This window comes from Ricinus communis, chromosome 5 (assembly GCF_019578655.1).
Source record: "Ricinus communis isolate WT05 ecotype wild-type chromosome 5, ASM1957865v1, whole genome shotgun sequence".
Classification (NCBI taxonomy): domain Eukaryota; kingdom Viridiplantae; phylum Streptophyta; class Magnoliopsida; order Malpighiales; family Euphorbiaceae; genus Ricinus; species Ricinus communis.
In genome coordinates this window covers 24,577,360-24,600,604 of record NC_063260.1, presented here as the reverse complement: position 1 = coordinate 24,600,604, position 23,245 = coordinate 24,577,360, and the positions used below count along the sequence as shown (strand labels likewise).

The 23,245-nt window shown below is 29.6% G+C and overlaps 1 protein-coding gene across 2 annotated transcripts; it reads right to left on the bottom strand.

The window, feature by feature from the left end:
- Nucleotides 1–7,904: 7,904 nt before the first annotated feature.
- On the bottom strand, nucleotides 7,905–16,161 carry LOC8272499 (ubiquitin carboxyl-terminal hydrolase MINDY-1). Of its 2 annotated transcripts, none has more exons than XM_048374113.1 (12): nucleotides 15,645–16,161; nucleotides 14,516–14,628; nucleotides 14,317–14,423; nucleotides 14,136–14,223; nucleotides 10,573–11,668; nucleotides 10,411–10,465; nucleotides 10,163–10,244; nucleotides 9,908–9,988; nucleotides 9,384–9,488; nucleotides 9,243–9,292; nucleotides 8,935–9,052; nucleotides 7,905–8,415 (listed from the first exon to the last, which is right to left on the bottom strand). In XM_048374113.1, exons 1-12 carry the CDS (start codon nucleotides 15,856–15,858, stop codon nucleotides 8,338–8,340), a joined length of 2,187 nt encoding a protein of 728 aa, XP_048230070.1. In that variant the 5' UTR covers nucleotides 15,859–16,161; the 3' UTR covers nucleotides 7,905–8,337. The 2 variants fall into 2 exon arrangements, with proteins under 2 accessions (XP_048230070.1, XP_002509683.1); XM_002509637.4 differs by having other exon boundaries at nucleotides 14,510–14,628; nucleotides 15,645–16,157.
- Between the last annotated feature and the right edge of the window lie 7,084 nt (nucleotides 16,162–23,245).

Genomic DNA, 23,245 nt, shown 5'->3' with positions numbered 1-23,245 from the left:
TAACAAACCATACCCTCATACATATTCCTTTTGGGCTACTCATTCCATAAAATTCTAGACTTTCTATTTCTTTTTCTCAATTCTATCTAAAATTATTTTATATATCATAGAGAGGTTTATGTCAAAAATTAAAAATGCAAATCTTAGTGATATACAGGATTAAGAAAAAGTATTTACTTTAAGCTACTTATTTTAAAAGGAAAAACAAAAAAGAAATTGGACAATCCTTGTAAAGTTCAAGGTTGATGGAATAACTAAATCAATCTTCTTTGTCCTTTTGTTCTCCAAGTTTTCATATTTATTAATGCAAATTTTCAATGATGCTTTGTAAAATAGATGTCCCAAATTCATATATTTTTGAAAAATATGGTCTTCAATTATATTACTAATCATCAGAAAAATATGAAAAGAAAGACTTTGGCCCATTTTATAGTTATTCATTTTCTCTCCTAAAAGATTCATTGCAAAATTTCAATCAAAGTATGAAATTTCATCATTTCAAAGTGGCTTTTTTTTTTCCTTTTCTTTTTAAATGCCCATATATAGCAGATATAATATCTTTCTATCAACAGAGGTAAAGAAGAAAAGGTGGTAATTATATACATCAATAATGAATCTTTTGTTCAAATATATTGCTCTGAAAGTTGAAGAAAGAATCAAGGGTATATGAACAAATACGGTCCTATTTGGGACTGTCTTGGTTAAACATGCTTTCAATTCTTTTCTTTTAGGTTTAAAAATCACTCTTTTGAGATTAAATGAAAAATAAGTTTAAAAAGTTAACTTATGAGAAACTTTTAAAAAAAATTAACATTCAAAAATTGTTTCAAGATAAAATACATAAACATATGTAATACAAGCCAATTCTAAAATTCTCCTCATGATTATATATATATAAAAAATAAAAAAAAAATTTTGAAATTGAAACAACCAGTCATTAATTAAAAGTAAATAATATAGAAATAGTTAGTAAGATGAAATAAAGTAAAATTAAATATAAAGAAAGGTCCATATAGACAAAGAATATCATCAAGAAAATGAAGTATAAGACTTAGAAGAGACAATCTTCCAACCAAATAGGGTGTGCCCCATTAAATAATTATTTTTTTTTTTTTTAGGAAAGGCATCCTCTTTAATCACCAACCCCTTAATATTATTATTATTATCTCTATTTTGTTATTTAAGAAAGTCGGCTAGATGGTTGAGCTGTCAGTGGATAGCCTCCATTGCTGGTGCATTCTTTTCTCACTTCTTCTTCTTCTTCTTCTTCTTCCTTTCTTCTCTACCTTTTATTTAAATATTTATTTATATTAAAATAATTTATTTTATTATTAAGTTAAAGGCAAGAAGAGATTGTAAGGTACCTATTTGTTAAGACACAAATGACTAACCACCAAATTTATATTGTGTTGGTGTAGAAGTTGTGGGGGTCCACTAGTTTGCTATAGTTAACAACTGTAAGAGGTGCTTGAAGATGACCTGTGATGCGATAATCTCAACCGTTTGATTAGTCGCATTCACAATTAATAATATTAATCAACTACTGCGTAAAACTCCCTTTGCATGCATATATAATACAAAATTTTTCAATCTCTTTATATAATTAATGGACTCACCATTATATCTTCAAAATTCTTTTAAAAATATTGTAACCCACAATTATGTTTATGTTATCTTGTCTTCATTCTGCGGAATTATGAGGCCTCTAATTACTGGCCATGGATCCAATTTCAGTCCCGATAAATTAAAATTAAATTAGTTGAATTACAAATAAGAAAAAATTCTTGGAGCTAGGGACCACATAAACTCTAATTATATATATATATATATATATATATATATAATGATAAAATTATTCCATCATTTTATAATTACTTCATAATATCTGTCTAATTAATTCATCATTCCTATATTTATAATTCATTTCGTATTCTATATCAAGATATTTTATTTTATTTTAAATCGTAAAAAGTTTTAATTCTAAAATGACGTCTATAATACGGCTTAGTGGTTAAGATGTCATGTTTGGTTGTAGATTGAAATCTTCTTATTTATTTATTTTACTTGTAAATGAGTGGTGGTTACGATAATCTCTAAATTTAATTATCAAATATCTAAAATATTAAGTATCGCAAATATTTAAACATATAAATCTAAAAATTTAATCCCAATTCGACATAAATATATATAAAAAAAAATCATTCATACATATTTCAAGTTCATTTATAAATTATCTGAATCTCCCTTATTCTACCCAATATTAGCAAGTTAAAGTTAGTGATTATCCATGGCTGAAACTGTAGAAGAATCAATTAATACAATTTAGCTTTAGAAATATTTTTTAGTGGGAAATGCTACTTAATCTAGGAAGGAAATATCTTTCATAAAAAATGCTACTTTGTCTACCAAATTTGTTCTACTTTTTTTTTTTTTAAATAACTCTGATATAATTTTATTAACTATATTCTAAGTTTTGTTGTTTATATAAAATAATAATTCCTTGTAAATTTTCAAATGTCTAGTGCTAAGGTTATGAATATGCCATATCATATGAGATGCTTAAGATAATAATTAAAGGGAAAAAGAAAAAGGTGATGATGCAAGTAGGATTCTTATTAAAACTATGCAAAAATGGTGGTATATCGTGTGTAGTAATTCAATGATTATATTATTAATTATAGGCAGAAGTTTTCATGTAAAAGAAAACTATTCATAGATAATTTGAATGGAGAGATTGTAATGATAATAATTAGTAGTAATGTGGTCTATTAGTTTAACGTGTGGAGTTGGGAAAAAGAAAGGGTATTGTGAAATTGCATAATTCAGAGTTGTAAAGGTAGCGATCCATTTGTAGAACATACATATTCAATTTCATGACTTGTTGCTTGCACTCTTTCTTCCCTTCCATTTATGTAAAATCACAAGTTATTACGTTTTTTCTTAATAGAATCATTAATCAGAAAGTGAATTAACCAGCAATCTCAAGTTGCTAAGGGTCTTCTTACGGACACCTCCGCTTAGCTGATTACAAAAAAGGCCACACACCCTTTCTATATCTCATTGGTAAATTGGACATTTTCAAGGAAAAATAAAACAATTCTTTTTCCTGTACGGATCGACCGACTGAACAATAAAAGAAACACTCGCTCACCATCTAAAAAAGATTAAATCAAATAAGTGTTATTAGGATGGCGCAGTAGAGGAAGACTTGCTCACCTCTGCCATGTTTCTTCATTTTTAAGGAAATAGTGGATTTCTTATTCTTTAATCTTCACTCACACATTTAAAGAACAGGAAGTTAATAATCGGACCATCAAACTGAACATGTAACTAACATAACCTCCATTATTTCAAACTCAATGCACCACTTATGTCCTGAAATGATTAGAGTTAACTTTTAAGAGAGTTCAAAACCATCCTCATACTCAAATTAACCAGAGATAATAATAGAAGAAAGGCTTACCATTTTATAGGATACAACCGCTTCCATCTTCAAAAATGTATAAATAAATAAATAGTTAAACTAAATCTTTTTTTTTTCTTTTTTTATTTATGAAGTTCAACTGAGTATGAATTATACAATCTGAATAATTTTTTCATATTCATCCTAAAAATATAAAAAAATCACTTAATGCAAATGAAAATATTTGAAATCAAAAAATATATATTTTTTTAAATAAATGTTCTTATCACTTAAATTACACCTAAAGCCTATGCGTATCATGCATTTACAGACGAGAATTACATACGGCTGTAGAAATAACATAAAACAACGAGATATCTTGAATTTTGAGCAAAGAGAGAAAAATTAAAAACATGATTTTCGTTATATTTTAAGCTTAAAATTTCGAAATTCTGTATAAAATTCTTTTTTTGGTTTTTGTGGCTTGAGGTAAGACGATAGCCCAGGCTCCGCTGAAGAGCTTGGCCCAGGATAGGGAACTGACCTCACTTCTTAACCATGTTTGGTGTCACAAAATTGATTGTATATTTCTATACAATAAATCTTATTAAATTTGTAACAGAAATCTTTTCAGGAAATAACTAATTTTTCTATCATTAACTGTAATAATAAAAATCATTGGAGAGTCAGGAATGAGGGCGAAAGAGGAGAATGAGAGTAGTGTATACTATAAAGAAAAATGTTTTTTTTTTTTTTTTCATTTTTAAAATGGAAAATCACTTTCTTTTAAAGACATAAAATTTTCTTATTGATTAGAAAAATATTTTCTGTTGGCTTAGAAATTCCAAACACAGGAAAATTTGGAAATTTTGTTGGGAAAGAAATGGAGACTGTCTCGACAGTTCTCCGACAGGTAGATTTTCCTCAAAGTGAAAAATGTGTACAGTTTAGATGCTAACAATTCCAATGCAGCAAATTTATTAGGTAGATGGAACTGTAAATAGTTTTCTATCTGATTTTCTTTTCTTTATTCTTTGCAATCTCTGTGAGCAATTGCCTAATGCAGTCAACTGTACTCACTGTTTAGATTGTGACTAATAAAATCTCCATTTCTGGTTTCTAACAAAGAAAAGCAAAGGAAATAATATAATTGAGGTGTTTTAAAAATATCCTTAGTGCATTATATATTAATGGGTTATCTAAATTATCTCTCTGTATTTCAAATATTATTGATATGTCTTTTATACTTTAAAATGTAATAAACAACTTTAGATTTTTACTTCAATCTCCTTAGAATTAAGAATGGAAAACATAAGGGTTACATCCTCACACAGCGAAAGCAACATTACCTGGGATTTTACAAAACGAAAACAACAGGAAATCCAAGGCAAAGAAAAGAGCGAGCGAGCCAGTAATTCCCAAGAAAAAGGGGAAAATAATAATATAAAAGAAAGAAAGAGGAAAATGGCGTTGGAGAGAGAAGACAAAAGGGGAAAGGGTCCCCCACTCACAGTCACAGCTGTAGCCTTTGTCCTCTTTCCACAACCTAAGATTATAAGACAGCTTAAGCGTGGTCCCTTTACAGATTTATTTTTCTCAATATATATTTTTTTATTTCCCTTTTCTTAATAAAAACAAATTAAAAGATAAATTAATGTGAGAAGAGTGGTCCCAAACAAAGTACATAGAGAGAAAAAGAAAAGGAAGGTCGACTGGTTTAGTCCTTTTCAGTCCCACCATCACTTATTTCCCGACTTTTCTTTCTCTCTTCCCCTCCCCTTCTTTCTTTCTTCTTTTGTCGCATTCCTTCTCCTTCTCCTTCGGACAACTAACCCTAATATTAATTGATTTACTAATCATATTTTACAATATTCTTATAAGAATGTTTTTAAAAAAATTAAGAAACACCAACCATATTGCTCGAATCACCTATTCCATTTCCAGAATGTTATATGAGCTAAAAATAAATAATAAAATTATATTCTTTTTTTTATATAATTTTTTTTTCATAGATTCAACTCTTTCCTCTATGTTCAATTATAATCTAACGTAAACTCACTGATAGATCTAACTCAGTACTTGCACGAACCGTCTATAGTAAGGATAAGTTCATCACAAGGTGAATCTCTCAAGGAACTATGAAGCGGTTATTATAAAAACTAATTATCAACATAAAATAATAGAAGTAAATCTAAACACTCTAAATCAGTATTTTGAGAGAATAATATTCATAAAATAAAGTAACTAAATAATAAATAAATATACAATGCAAATGCTTATGATCTAAAACTATATACTAAAAATAGTATTTAGCTAGCCATTTACTTAATAATCTCTTTGTTTTACTTTAAACCTAGATCTAATAAATGAAATGGTAATGTATCTTTTTCTTTAGTCACTCAAACTAATTATGTAACTAAAGTTTCTTATGCCTACATAGATTGAAGTAATACATTCAACCTAAATATGTTCATAACAATTACTATTGCTAAATTAATTTGGTAGTTAACTAACAATAATAACTGAAACTAATAAAGATATGAAAATAAAAAAACTATTCATTAAATAAATAAATAATAAGATTCATACAAAAGTAAAAATGTTAAACTAAACATTTATGAAAACTAGTCTAATATATTTGACCCAATGATCGTTGTATTAAATAGAAAGATATATAACAACAAAGTAAAAGCACATTCTAGATCTAGAATTTCTTCAAATAGTAAGATGATTGATCATCACTCTCTACTTTTTGAAAAACTTCTTCGATCTTCAAAAGAGTAATGAAAACTAAACTAAAATGTTTATGGAAGAACTATAGAGAAAATAATGGTTGACAAATGCAGAGAGCAAATAAGAGAGCTCTCTTACTCTTCTAAAATTAGGTTTGCAGATATATATATATATATATATATATATATATAAGAGTCTTCCTCTATGTAAGTATCCTTAAAGATAAGTATACCCAATATAAATCTATCTAATAGATAATAATATAAATATCTTTATCTCCATCAAATACTATTATATAAATAACTCTTAATATAAATCATAATAATTGGAAAAAATGACTAAAATGTTTCTTAGACTTTGTAATTTTTGGTCATATCTTATAAATAGCAGTTCATGCATCTTAATTTTGGACTTTGATATTAACATGTCTAATTAAGTTTTTTTTTAAAGTATTTTTTCTCTATATTTTTTTCTCTTGGTTAATATTACTTGAAAATAGATAATTAAATTTAAGTGACGTATAAATACTTATTTTTACTATATTATATATAAAAAAATATATAATTAAAATTACTATAAATATCTATATATAATTTGAACCCGTGACTCAGGCAACCCAAATCACCGGTAGGAAAAGTCAACATAGTAGATTCCGAACCTCCAACTCGTGTAGACTTTTAATTATTAGCAACCATCACACGTGTCTCGTCGAAATTGAGAAAGCTCCTAAACTTGTAGCTCCTTTTGTATGTTTTTCAGCTTCAACAGCATTTAAAATCTGCAAGCTTCAATGGTGGAGCTTCAACTGCGATTGTTGTGTCGTTAGTGAGATTTATTTAAGTTCTAGTAGCCGGCTATGCTAAATTGTAATAACTATTCATGGATTTGCTATTTGTGGTGCTGCTATCGCCACTGGTGGAGCTTATTTTCTTGGTTAATAAAAGAATTATAGAATTATAAATGTTTGGTTCGTTAGAAAAGGAATTGAGGAAAATGACAAAACAGAAATGTCTTGTTCCTTGCATATTTGGTCAGTGAGAAAATGAAAGAGTTATAAATTTCTTTTTTAATGTTTAATTAGCTAAAAAATAAATAGAAGAATATATCTTAATTATTTATTCATCTATTGACCAATATTGATGCATTAGATGGACAAATGCAAGCTTATTAGAAGTCAGTTTTGACTTTTTGTTTTAGATGCATGACAAAATTGAGACATTTGTTTTTGAAGACGTCAAAACGAATTGTTCAGAAACATAGCGACGAAACTTTGATCTGAAAGATCCTACTACCACGACAAATAAATAAATAAAAAATAAGACTTTGTTATCTGATTTGAAAGCAGCGACTAGTATCATTGCATGTTTCGCATCCTCGTTAGTCTATCCTCAACTCTCACAACCAAAACGACAAATGTTTATTTAATTTCTTCTTTTTTTTTTTTTTTTTTTGCTTTGGACTTTTTGACGTTTAATTCTAAACCCAGAACTAGATGAAAATCATCCTTCAGACCAAAACAGTAAATGCAAGTCAAAATAATTGCCGAAAGTTTCTTAAAGTTAAAAGTGTGGACCAAGGCTTCTTGAATTGATACCCACGTGACACAAACTCATTCGTGTTGAACAGGTTACCAACTTGACAGAGGCATATAGCTTCATTTCCTAACTGCCACTGTCAATTTGTTCAGCCACATCAACATCAAAACAACGCTATTCAGAAATAGAAGATAACATCCCTAAAACTTTTCAAGCGTGCAATGAGGACATGATTAGGTCTAAGCCAGGAGATATTGCATTGACAGGCATATATATAGATCAGTATCACAGGCCCTAACTGGCCTTTCAAAATGGACCTACCCATGCGATTTCAAGTCACACTTTCACTAAACTACAACCTCCTTTGATCTTCCTGTCTTAATTGCAATACTACAACAACTCTACCCATCTACTGCCTATTATTCCAAAAGAAAAAAAGAAACGAAAAAATTAGAGCATCTTACATGGGTAGGGGTTAAAATTAACGGTAAAATTTTTGGGGTCGGTTAAGGGTCTAACGATACGGTACTATATACTTTTTACAATCGGAAATCTTTATCTAGATCACATGTGCGATTGCCTAAGTTTATTAATGTCATCGACAAAATGAAGCCAAGATACAAACCATTTACAGTAGAGACTTCCAAGATGGGCTCAGAGCAAAACTCACATCACAATACACTTATCCTTTGATTTTGCTTCAGGCCTGGAAGATGATGAATATTTCCCACTGCTTCTTTGCACCTGCAATAGATTCCCTTTCTTGTTAATGTCCTCAATTTTTGGGCATGCTGATAGAAACAAAACGTGCACGAGAGAAAACTATGACATTTAGTATCTATATTCTTATCTCCAGTCCAGGGAATCAAGCAGATGACTGAAAAAGGGAGTAACTCACAACAATGTGAGAGTACACAACTACAATGCCAGAACTTAATCTAAATCCTAAAGCATTTTGAAATTATTTACTGCTTCTTTGATTCTTTCAACCTCTTTCAAGAACTGTGGTAACTCTGCAAGTGCAATTTATAGAAATGGCCTCTTTCTTTGGGTAGTCAAAGACTCAAATGTATTAATGCACAACCACAAACTGAAAGATGGCTGGAGATCCTATGTTCTTATTTCTTTAATAAGACATCAGCTCAAGGCAAAACTCATATTGCCCCACAGAACAATATTGGAGAAAAAATTAGCAGCAGTAATCAGCAATCTCAAGCACCACTAAAATATCCAAACATCCAAGAGTAATATACTACAGCCTACCTGGGGACCTGTGACCAGTCTTGAATTGCCACTAACAGGTTGCTGTACATTAGAGCGTTGTGGCTGCTGCTGCTCGAACTCCTGTTGTTGTAGAGCTATTGCTAGCTGCAGATCAGAGCTGCCACAACAATGCATTTACAGATGTGAATCTTGAAAAGTCAAGGCAAATTATGGTAAAAAAGTACATGGAAAGATATTTAAAGCTACATGTAGAGACCAATAAAATTTAATGATGGCCTTTTAAACAATATGTTTTCCAACAAAGTAATAAATCTATGCATTAGTAAAGAAACAGTCAAAACAATTACTTTATATCCAAACCCGCTTGTGCTGCATTATCAAAGCTGGCAATATAGTCCTGAGAAACAGAAATTCAATATAAATATAGTTAATGGTATGCACAGATATGGAAAGTTCATAAACACACTGGACCAAAATGAAATACACACAGCAGTACTGGCCATAGCATTATGCTCATTCCATGTATCATTCCCTTGATTTTCCACCTTAAATTCTTTGAAGTTGCCTGTCATGAACAATGTATCGCCATTGACCTAGGAAGAAAGGGAAATTATTAGGAAGCCAAGCTTCAAAGTGATGCTAAAACAAACAATTCAATATATCATAACTAAGGGCTGAAGAATTATCTTGAGATTTCAATTGCTTCTTGTAAGGAATCCTTAGAGAACTGATGAAATATCACAATGAATGCATTTTGTGTTTTTTAGTCTGAGTGCACAAGTTTAGAATAATTAATAAGAAGACAGAAACATTACTAATTCATATTATGTTTTGGATTTAATAGTGAAAATATAACATGTTGTAATATTTCCATTTGTAGGCAATTTGCTAAACTATATTAGTTTACTATGGAAATTAATTTATTTTGTTAATTTTGCAGCAAAAATCAAAAACCTCTGCTAACATAAAATGCATGTTTCTCACTAAGAAATGATCTAATAGAAAGTCCTACCTCATTTAGTTTCTCCCACACCAAATCAGGCTGATTCAAATAACCTTGGTCTGTAGCTAAAAGATAAAGCTCACCATCATACTGCAAGTAAAATGAGTGTAAATATATTGTATGACTGAAAATTAGAAAAACAAAAAATTGCTCAAACTTCTTAAATCTTCTTCAAATTGAATGAAACAACAAAAATGGTGGACAAATCAGAACTGCTAATGTTGACAGCTATACTGCAAAAGCACATCCTTACTCATAACTAACCTTAAACATTGTGCTGAAGTGATTGTTGCGGAAAAAAACGCAAAGCTCGCGTTCTTTGAGCCCATCTTGTAAGCAAAATAGACTGAAGAAATAACAAACCTAAATGAATTAGATGTAAACCCGGTATAAAAGAGAGATAAAACCAACTAAGCAATGAAATTCACTGAACGAAGTGGGAAAAGAAAAGGGGGGAAAAAGATAACAGAACAAATTCAGACATTCTATAGTTAGTCAGTGGATCAACATACCCATAAAATGTCAACTGACTAGCATTGTTCTTCAAAAAGTTCTTTATCAGCTCTCCTGTAGTGAATTAAAGAACATACCATCAACCGAACATAAAGATACAATCAGCACATTACAATCAATGATGGATGATAGATACACTTCAATGACATGAAGCTAATTACCTTGTTGTGGAGTGATTTCATCCTTCAACCTCACACTTTTATCAGCTTGTTCTGCAAGAATGACCTCACCTTCGTACATAGGCTCTCGATCTTCAAAAGTTGCAGTTCCTGAATCTAAGATGCATTCTTCTCCTTCATAAATGGGCTCGCTGCCATCAACACTAGAAGTGAACGTTTCAGTTACATCCACATTCTGCAGTCTGCCACTAGACGAGTCTGAATCTGGGTTTGGCATAGATAACCCTGATGCTTCTGCTGGATCACGCCCACTTGAAATATCTGCTGCTTCATGAACATTAGCTATGGACTCTAATGGACTCTTAACCATTTCACCTCCTCGAGAAAAAACAATACCATCTTCATTTGCCAATACAAAATTTTCTGATTGAGTCAATGTATCTTCAATCTGCACTGACATCTTAATATTACAATTCTTAGCAATGTCAGTAGAAGCATTATGTTCTCTGGATTCCTTATAAGTTGACAGATCAGGGAGGTTACTCTGATCAGTCGTCTTTGAGGGAGAACCTGTTATTTCCCCTGGAAGAGTTTCCATAGGCTTGCTCAGATCAGTCATTGAGGGAGAACATGTCATATCCCCGAGAAGAGTTTCCACAGATTTGAGATTATTATGATCATTGCTCAAAGCAGTATCACCATGAGCAGTACCTACATGCCCCTTCAACATATCTACAGAACTTACAGGCACCGACTCCTTTGAACTTGTATGTTTATCTGAAGCAGCAGATAGAACTCCTTCGCTAACATCAGCTACTAGCATATTACCCGTAGAAGTGGGTAATTCAGCCTCTGATAATTTTAAGGCCATCAACAGCTCTGCTTCTTCTTCTAGGTCCCCTTTCCTTAAACTTTGGTTATCAGAGACTGAATGTGGAGAATCATCAAAAGATCTGGTTTTGGAAAGACAGGGAGAAGGAACACCCAAAGTTGCAGTAGTAGCAGCAACAAAATCAACAGAATCTTCCTCAGCGTTATTTTTACTTTCACCCTCCATGACTTGTGTTTCAAGGGCAACAAGCTCTCCCATAATAGCATTATAGGACTTTGACCCAATAGCAATAGCAGTATCATAATCCTAGTACAGGTGAATAAATGAAATTGATAGAAGCTAAATTAGAATCAAATACTGCATAATTTCTATAGAAGTAAAAAACCAGGAAGATTTTATGTCAATTGTGACGCGCTGATAATTGCACTAAAACACCTGCCAAACACAATTTGAAATCAACAGTGCAATATTTACTAGTACCAATAGCAAGATTACAAAAAATTGTTAGAATTAGGCATCATTAAAAAAAAAACAAAGGCCGACAAACATTGCTAAAAGTATTAGAACACTGTAAATGAATTATAAATGCTCAATCCTAACTCTGGTACAAAAAAATCAATAACATCTACCCGAAAGAGAGGAAAGATAATAGCAAAGATAAAATATGGCAACCATGTAATCAGTAAACAACTGAGTTTTCACGCTGGCATGAAATACACATAAAAGTTAAGAGCTAAACAACAATGGTTATCCTATCTATGTTTGCATAGAAGCCAAAAGAACTAACAAAATAATTTAGGAAGGATCTTCTGTGCCCAATGCAGTACCATAGTCAGTCCTTAACTCTATCCAGGGCATACCAATGGGACATTTCATCCTAAGTGGGTAATATAGTGATTTGGTCTCCTATCTGCAGTTTATATTTTTTCTTCAAGATTGCGATATGGCAACATTGAACTTGCAGAAAAAAATTAATCAAACACTCATATATATAATACTATAAGGCTGATAAAAAACACACCTAAAGCCTATTTCCATGTAATGAAATAGCAACCACTGTATTAAAAGGTCAAGCACCAAATGGGTCTGATCAAGAACGGAACACGCTGAAAAAAGTTGTAGTGACATACAATTTCTAGACATACATAGGCATACAGAACAAGTAACATTAGATAGATACTTCCCATGGAAATACTTATTTGAAGGGGAACTACACATTCATTGACAGCAATTGGTTCACAAAATTCAGTTGTGACATATTACAAATTAATGTTGTAAATCCATAACCCATCATTAACATGCCAAGTGTTTAATCTTTCAGGGATTCTTCTCTTTTTCTCTGGTAATCAACCTACAAAATTCTAAAAGGAAAGCAGAAAATTTCATTTCATTATCAATGATCACAGTTAATATTTGACTTCAACAATCTGGATTAGCAATTGATGCCATTCCCAACAACTGGTGTCCAGATGATTGACATCCACTAAGAAAAACTCAGTCCATCATATCTTGTTTTTGAATCACACAAGACGATATTCATCTGAACTCTCCCAGTCTATCCTGAGTCCCTACCCAGAACTATCTTTTTCCCTTCAGAGCAAGCAATATCCTACCACAGATTTTCACAATAGAAAAAGGATTGGAAATGAGGAAATAACACATTCAGAATGCCTGTTTTTCTATGCTACCTGCAGAAGGAGAGGTCAGTTTAGATATGTAGTTTTTCAACCAAACGATTTCAAAAGTTCTACAAATACTGTGTCAAACCTCGCCTTTTTTCAAGCCTAGTTTTTATCCTCTAAACCTTAAACGGGAGGCTGCCTCAACTCCTCCCTATATTCAATCTTTTCAATTCCACCACCTGAGGATCTTTGGTTGGGCTACTTCAGTAATCCAGTTCATTTTCATAGTAGGAAAATACAAGTAGCTTTTGTCGTTTACAGTCCTCCATTTTGTAACAGCGCTTCTTCCTCCCTATATTCAATTCTTTTCAATTCCAGCACCTGAAGATCATTGCTTGGGCTACTTCAGTAATTCAGTTCATTTTCATATTAGGAAAATACAAGTAGCTTTGTCGTTTACAGTCCACCATTTTGTAACAGCACTTGGATATTCTTACCATTAATTCTCTAGAAAAGCACCAAGCCCATCCAAATGCCCCCAGTACCATCCCAGTTTAATCATCTAAGGGAACTTCAAAAAATTTCTAAGCATTTCTAGTATCATTTTAAAAGTTTTTAAATTTCAAAGTTATAAGCAGATACTGATTGTCATTTATCATGTCTGCCAGCTACAACCTTAATAGACATCTGGCACCTAACAATAAACAAGAAATACAAAAGACAACAACTACCAAATACAAATCAAAGAAAGTGCTGATGATGAGTCGATTCATATATATAAGCCATCGGATAATATGGCTTGATTTGAGGAGCTAATACGAGTTTTCCATAACAAAAATTGAAAACATAAGAACCATCTATAAATGACCTAGAAGAGAGAATAAGAGCATCAAGTACACAGAACAAGACAGCTTGTACTCCCTCAGTTTTCCCTACCTAGGCCAGGTTAAGAACTACCAGCTCTAAGAAACTTGACATGAGAATACACAATGAGCCATCATAACATATATGGAATACTATAAAAGATTGTCATATGTCTATGCCAAATTCAAGCCAATCAACTAGAAAGTGATGACAACAAAAGGGTGTATGTAACTGGAGCCTTATTAAATAAATACAAAAAGTATATTCAAGGAGTGGGAAAAGCATACTTGTGGATCAACTATCCAACCATGATATAAAGGAATGTCAAGAAGATCAAATATGGCACATTCCGGGGTAAACTCGAAATCATCTATCCTGCACGTTCCATACATGTTTAGAGTAAGAAAGAAGCATTTGTGTGTGTCTAGAGAGAGAGAGAGAGAGAGGGAAGGAAGGAGAAAGTACAACCTCCTAAACTTTATATTTACATCAATTCCAGTTGCAAGACGCGGAAGCAAATCAATGGCATCTGCAATATTCTGCTGTTGATTTTCAACATAGCCTGCATCTTTATTCTGTATAACAGTAATTGCAGATTAACTTATACCAACAAAAATATAATTCCTGATGCAGCCAAAAAAGGGAAGTATTCAGTCATTACATTTACATTACTGTTGGAATCAATCAAATGTTCTGCAACCAGTGATAACAGTTTCTCCTGTGAAACTTCAGCAATATCTGGGCTCAAATTTAAATTGTTCCTCAGCAGAAGAATATTACCTATTGCAGATATTGACAATCAAAGATAGCTAAAACTTCAGTTTACAAGCTTCAAAAAAAAGGGCATAAAAAGAAAATGAAGAAAAAAGATAAATTCACATATATAATACTTCTATACAACCTAGTCAATATCACTTATTCCAAATACCAAAAAGATGAATCTGACATTAGATTCAAGAGTCACTTTCTCTTCACTTAACCAAAAGTAAAGAGTTTTTTAATAATTAACAAATTCCTTCTTGTAGCATAATCTTTCCACTTCAATTATAACTTACACAACATTTTTAATCCTAAGACAAATAACCGTGCAAGAAACTATTCAATAACAAAGACAGATAACCGTACAAGAAACTATTCAGTAACAAAGCCACTTCACTGGTCAACAAGAAATAGAAAAGTGACCCTATCATTATTAAGCACATAGTCCAATCAAATGTGTCCTATGGTTACGAAATTGACCATCTAATTTCTTGGTGCCAAAATATTAACCCTTACAACAGAAGAGATTCTCATCTAACCATGTAGCCTTGGCAAAGTAAAACCTATGTAACAATCTAACACAAAATGCTAAATTCTAGTATTAGCAAGAATGTCTTACAATGTGTTATCTATTATCACTTATCATCCTAACGACAAGAGAATCAAGAACCTATATGAACAAACACAAGCCATGAACAGGAATTTTGATCAAACTTTCTCTTTAAGTTTCTCCATTTTAAAATATTTAATTTGAATAACTAATCCACCTTTTTTATGCCTTCAGAATCATTATTTAATTTTAACAACAATCATTAACTCAAAACCTAAAGATATGGAGACATAAATCAAGAAAAGTCAATTGACGAGTTCAGAGTAAACAATCTTTTTACCAAAATTAATCAATCAAGTAATTTCATAAATCAAAATTAGGCCACCAATAACTACACGCATTAAAACAACATCTGCAAAAACCTAACATTCAAAATCTCATTTCCGTAAAGAACGAGGGGGAAAAAGCATTAGAGAGAGATTATTACAAATAGCGAGGAGAGGACAAGGTCCATTGTCGTTCTGCAAAACGATAGGAGCAGTGCGGCCTAAAAACTGTATCGTTTTCGTTTTATGAACGCACTCTTTCTCTTTCTCTTTCTCTTTCTCTTTAACTGCCGCCGCTTGTTGTAGTTGTTGTTGTTGTTGATTCTGTTCTTCGGTGGTCGTCGGCGACGATGAAGAAGCTGAAGCCATTTCCATGGAAGAATTCTTTTGATCGCTAAAAAGGTTTTTAAACAACAACTCGTATAATCTTTCAAGAAAGAACGAGAGAGGGTAAAATTAGAGAATAAGGCAACAAACTTGATTTATAATATTTAATAATCAGGTAAAGAGAGAGGGAAATTGGGAGAAACGGATTATTAGGTTGTTTTGTTGTGTTTTTTTTTTCTTTTTCCCCTTAATCCCCCGACGGTGAGACCAAAGCAAACGGTTGGGTATATCTGATTTTATTTTTTTCCTGAGTAAATAAGTAATTATACAGTGATTATACATTCGTAAATATTCACATTCATAAATAATATATTCCCTAACATATACATTAATATTACTACATAAATTCGGATTCATTTTTTCTATCTTCCAGAATTTCAAAAATTAGTAGTTTCATTAGGACTTGAATCTTGAATTTGTACATAATTTTACATTTTGTTTAACTACCATTGAATTCCTTTTATTACTATTTAAAATATTGCAGCAGAATTTCTATATATTCACTATATTGGAACTAAACTGAATTTATTACTATACAATATTATCTTATCAAACTAATTATTTCAACTTGCAGAGCTACGAAATTGGTTACAGCTAGGACTGTACTTGAACCAAGCCGGGTAAAATATTAATAAATTTAGATTTTGTTTGTTTAATTCTGTTATCGGCTCGAGCTCAATTCGAACTTTTATAATAAAATTTGAGATCAGTTCGATGAATAGTTTGAGCTCAAACTCGTTAAGAATTTCTTAATAATTAAATTAATTAATAGTAACATTTAAAAATATAATAAAAAAATAAAAGTATCAAATTTAGTAAGAAAAATTAAATATATAATCAAAATAATCAAAATCAGTCTCTAACAATATAGCAAAATATTAAAAAAATGTTATTAAAATAACATGAATAATAAAAGTAAAGACCGACATTGTATAAAAATTATAAGAAGACCATACTAAACATATCACAAGTCTGTGTTAACTTAAAAGAGCATATAAAATCATCTTCACAGTTTCATTTTTTAGTGGCATGCACCTTTAAATGAATGGTATTTATAATATTTAAAATATAAAATAGTCAAAGTGTGATATATTAAAGCAGCTTAAAGTTTATCATAATAATATATTAACTTATATAAATTACAATCTTAATTTATTTTAATTTGGTTATCATTTATAAATATAAATATAAATTCAATTCAAAATTTTAATTAAATTAAGATTTTTTCAAAGAAAGCGTATGAGATATCTAAAAGTTGAAGAGCATGATATTGAAAAGAAAATAATTGTGTTTAGATACAATGTTTAATTTTTTTCTTTCTACACTAGTGCCTAGTTAGTCATAATCTATTATATACTAATTAAGGCTTTAATAATAAATATTTTTTATTAAATTAGTATAATTAAATGATGCATTTATAATGTTTTAATTGTTGTAAAAATGTAATTAAATTTTATAATATACAATAATTCATAAATAAAATAAAAATATAATAATAAATCAACTGTATTTTATCTAATTTAAAAAATATTTATTTATTAGATTGATATAAAATATATTTATTTATTCTTTATTATTTTTGTTGTCATTCTTACTAATAGTAATATCTACATTTAAATGTTGTAGTTATATTATTATTATTATTATTTTGAATTCGAGCTCCAACTTATAAATCAGCTTGCTCACAAGCCTGCTTGTCGAGCTTATAAACAAGCATGTTCATGAACTTTACAAACAAGCTAGATTGTGAACCTGTTCGCAAGCTTTATAAACGAATCGAGCTCGAGCTCACGAACCTGTTAAACTAGCAGGTTTGCAAGCTAGCGAACCAAATTCTGTCAAGCTAGAGCTCGACTCAATAAACTTATTAAGTTCGAAAGCTCAAACTCAGCTTGTTTAAATTAACAAATGATTTTTGAACGAGCTTTTTATCGATTCAAGCTCCACATAGCTCGTGACACATTTGGTTTATTTATAGCCATACTTATAGCATCCTAAATGCTATATATATATATATATATATATATATATATATATATATATATATATATATATATATATATATATATATATATATATATATATATATATATATTATTTTATAAATTTTAACACAATTACATAATCAAATTTTAAATTTAGTATTTTAATTAAATTAAAAATTATTTTTATTATCTTTTTTACGTGTTGATAGATTTAGGGTATATTATTCTTTTAAAGATTCTTTTAAAAATAATTTTTATCATCTTACTAATTCCCTGTCACTTGTACTAATTCTTTTTTTTTTAGCTGGTTCATCGAGTAATTCTTTTTTTTTTTTTTAACGTTTTCATTATTTTGTGAGATTTTCATATAGAGTTTGGTATTATCTCTCTTTCATTATTTTATAAGATCAATACAAGCTTTCCTGTAATACATATTTTTATTATAAGATTAAGAATTTTAAATAAAAAAATTGAACACTTAACATTTTTCCAATAAAAATATCTTAATTTATAATGGATCAAATAAAATAAGCTACAATTGATTTTATCTATACATAATATAATAAATTAACTCTATTTTAAGAATAAATTTAAAATTTAAATGATTTTTTTAAGAAAAAAATAAAAGTAAATCCATAAACATAATTTTAAAAACTGAATAAATAAATTAAGAAGTATTAAAAATATATAAAATGATATTAAAAATACTATATATTTTTTATCTTAATGTAAATTATTATCTCATATATCTTTAGATAATGAATATTTTAATTTATTTTATATCTTAATATAATATAAAATATAATTTTTATGATATATAAAAAATTAATTACTATATAGAAATGTAGAGTTTATTTTTATTTGATACTAACTCGAATCATGATTAATATAACTATGTAAAATATCAGTTGCATTAAGAAACTGATATTAGAGAAATATTTTAATATTCAGAAAATCACTCGGTTTGACCACAATAATAATAATAATAATAATAATAATAATAATAATAATAATAAGATGAATTCAATAAAGTAAATTAAAATTAACAAAAGAAACAGATCTTTTCATGAGCAATATCTTTAGAGATTAAAATTGTCTGCAACGTGGTTGTTCTATTTCTTCAATTTAAAATTATCAACTTTAGCTATTAAAAAAAACTTTTGACTTTTTTTTTTTTTTTTGTATGATTGCATACTTACAATTGCTTTTTATGTAAAAAAAATGGTTAGGTTGCTCCATCCAACCCACATTGGAAAGGATACAACTGTATTTATTTATTTATTTATTTATTAGATTTATGAAATAGCATATGGACCATTACAACTTAAATATTTGATTATAAATTCAAAAAATTTACCTTTTCTTTTAACACCGTTGGATCTTTTTTTTTTTTTTTGCCTTATCTAGACCTGTTCATGGGCCTGGGTACTCGCCTGGCCTGCCCAGGCTCGCACTCCTTGAGCCGGGCTTGGACAATAATTTTTATGTACAAGCCTGGCCCGGTTTGAACCCAAAAAAAGTCCGTAGTCTTCGAGCCGGGCTTAGAATTTATATAAAAACTCAAATCTGGCCGGTCCGAGGTCTAATTTAATTAAAAAATAAAACTGTCATATCTACCACTTAGCTACCTATTATTCCTATTTATAATTTTCATATTATTAATGATATTTAATCCTAAACAATCTTGTTGTACATTGCAGAACCGGGTCAGGCCCGACCTCTTTATACTAGTTTAACAATTGGCCGGACCGGACTTTTCAAAAAATTTCGGGCCGGCCATAAGCTCAGAAATATTAAAAAATTCTCGGGGCTGGACGGGCTCGGGCTTGTCCAAAATCAAGTCAGGCCTGGCCCGGCCCGCCCAGCAACAGGTCTAATTGTATCGTTTTCACGTTGTTTTTTTTTTTCTTCTCATCTTTTATTGCCTTTTGTTTTCACTAATCAATGAAAAATGGTCATTACAACTCAGCAATAAGTTACGGAAAAGGGAGAAAATGAGGTTTTGAGTTAGTTGAAATCTAGTCATCCATGAGTTAGTGAAAATATATTAAGAAACAAATGAAAAGATAGCATGTCACAGGATTAGTTAATTTAGTTATTTATATTATACAGCTGTTATTATAATTTTAATTATTAAAACTTTAAATTAGACTTTTTTCATTTAAAAATATTTATATGGATAAAATTTATCTAATAGTATATCAGATAAGATAAATAAATTTTTATTAATTATTATTTAAATATAATTATATCGACTATATATATATATTGTATTCCTCTTCTTTTTGGTGCCTATTTATAGGACTATATGGGCTTTTTGTGATAGCAATATTATGTTTTCAACTCCATGAAACCAGTCGTGGAGCTGAGATAAAATGATTCTCATACAAAAACGACACTCAAATAAAATTACAAGCTATCTCTTTAATATCCTGAATGACACACGGTCAGCACGGTAGGCTGAACAGCTTTAGCAATTCGCTTGAGGTTGTCTCCTCCTTCCTAATTATGAGAACTTCTCCTCCACTTTCATCTACACAAATTTTTTGTTAACCTTTATTCAACCCTTACAGATTTTAATTTGCTTTATTCAATCCTTACATTTTTTATTTTTTATTTTATTAATATTTTATAGGGGTTTTGTTTGTTCTATTAAATTTGCATACTTTTTGTTTTGAATAATAACCATTAAATCATCAATACGAGCAAAAATAGAAATAGAATGACTCAATGAAATAAAATAAAACTGAAAAGTTCAAGAGTTTAAAAATGTATTTTACCTTTTATATTACAATGTCATACATTAAATAAGTCGTATGACAAATAGTGATATGATTAATAGAGGATATAGATATTGAAAAACCTTTTATTTGTGAAGGGCTATTTAAATATAAATTATATAATAGGAGATGGTCATTTTCTTACACTCGTTATGAAGATGAAAATTTCCTAATACGGATGAGATGATTATAATTTAATATCTTTTACTCTAAAAAACAAGGCTCTTGCTATTTAAATTATGTCTAAAATGTAAAATATTCTTTTCTTTAAATAAAAGTAATATTTGGCTTTATACGATTTTTTCCGGTTAAGTTATTAACTCATAGAAAATTAATGATCTATAGGCTTAATTGCGACATAAATTATGTCTTGACAATTTTTTTTTAGAATCTTATAGGTAGTTTCAATTTTTTTAATAATTACTATTATTATATTGACATCGGTTTCAATTTTAATATCCATTAAAATTATCAGCTAAGATTTACTAGTGTGTGCCTATAATTGTAGCAATAGAAAAAAAAATTGAGTATGTTATTAGAGTCGTTAACTCATCCTTTGTAGATATTCTTTTTACCATTTCTATTTGAAATCTTAAAAATTTTAACACTTCGAATGCTTTTGATCATTGCAACAAATAATAAAAAACATAAATAAAAGAAGGAATAAAAGGTTTGTTGGATCTTCTTCTAAACTCTAAAAACAATGATAACAGAGAAAAATTTATCTTGCTAGATCATCTTTTTATTATAGGATAAGTTAGAATTATAATACTAATTCAATTATTTTTCTATTTTTATTTCTAAAATTATAGTCATATTAATAAATTTTGACTGATAATTTTATCAAAGTATTAAAATCGAAATTAATATCAAAATATATTACTAGAATTAAAGATTATAATTTTCACAGTAAGTTGAACGTATATGATTTATTTGATAATTAAAGCTAATTTAAAAATTATTTACTTCAAAAGTAAAACTCATGTATATTTTGCGAAAAATAATACACTTATATAACTAGAAAGTTTTAAATTATGCTAATTTAGTCTTATTATTTATTGTTTATTAAGTTATGAATGCTTTTGGTGTACATTTCTAATGAAAAAGGTTTGACGCGTAGTAGAAAATTAGGTGCCTTTATTCATGAATTTCTCTTATTTACCTTTTTAAATCTCACCATGATTTAACTTATAAAATACTACAAAATAAATTGGTCGAAAACATGACAGCCGAAAAAAAAGAAAAACAAACTAGTATAAATAAGGATCTTCTAAAGACCTTGAATTTGCTAATTATTTGTAGTATTTGTTGCTCTCATATGTACTTTCTACTGAGCATGTCAGATCAAATTAGTTCAAATAAATACTTGATAAATGTAATTTGTAGGTTTCGGCTCTTTAATTAAAAATCTAGATAATTATGAGAATACTAAAGAGACTAAATTATTCTAAATATTTAATTAGAGTGATACAACTTTACAAAGTTTAATAGCTAATTTATAACCTGGAAGTAGTTGCAGGTGTAGGTATTAAAATGGAACGCTAATAATAAATAAGTCAAGGATTTGAATCTAATGCATCACAATGTGCTAAAAAGTTCTTCCTTTTATTTTTATGCAGACTTTCTCTACTAATATTATGCTTAGTTGAAATCTATTAAAAATTTTATTTTATTTATAAAAAAATATAAAATAAAAAGTTAAAAAGATATTTTGATATTATGTAGTATATTGACTCACTGATGTGAGATTTATTTAAAAAAATTTATCTATTTTATTTAAATTTAATTTAGATATAATCAATTTTTTATAAATATGATGATGTAGAATTCTAAACTAATTTTTTGTTTCATTTATAAATTTTAAATTTGTAAATAATTTTTTAGATTTCAATTAAAAACCAACGTTATTATCTCTAATTTTAGTTTGATCGGTATAAACATCACAACTCCGAATTGGATCAATTTCGTCTCAACAAATAAGTGTTTGGGCCAATAAAATCCTAGCTAATGGGGAGATTGTTAACTCTGTACTTTTCATTACAAGTATTTGAGGATTCTAGTTACTTATCAAAATTTGCAAATCACAAACGGCTCTTAGCTGATAGGTATGGATAGAGAAAGACAAGCACCGAAAAGTTTGTTCGTCTAGACTAAGTAGACCATAGAATAGGGCTGTGGCCGGTTTTAGTTAACCCATATTATTAACAGGGAATTTTTAAGAAGAAGAGAGCATAGCAGTGTGTAATGAGCCTAAGAGCGAGCCCAGAACCAGACAGATGGATAGCAGAGAGAGGGTTTAAGCCATTGGCCTAGCAGTAAGTGGAAGACAGGCTGGAGCAAAAGCTGTGAAGATTATGAAACACATGGAAACAGTGTCTGAACTGAAGTGATGGTGTTACATCGGCCAACGCTGTTGATCCCTAAGGATAAAGAATTGGCCCTACTAATTCTGCAAATACCCTTTTTCAAGAAGTTAGTTGGGGGCTGGCCCTTGATGTGATGTTTACTGCTGATTGATTGTATTCCTATGGATAAAGCATTTGAATTTTCTTCTTCTGTTTTTTTTTTTTTTTTGTCCGAAAGATCAACTGAGCATATTTGAAGGGATAA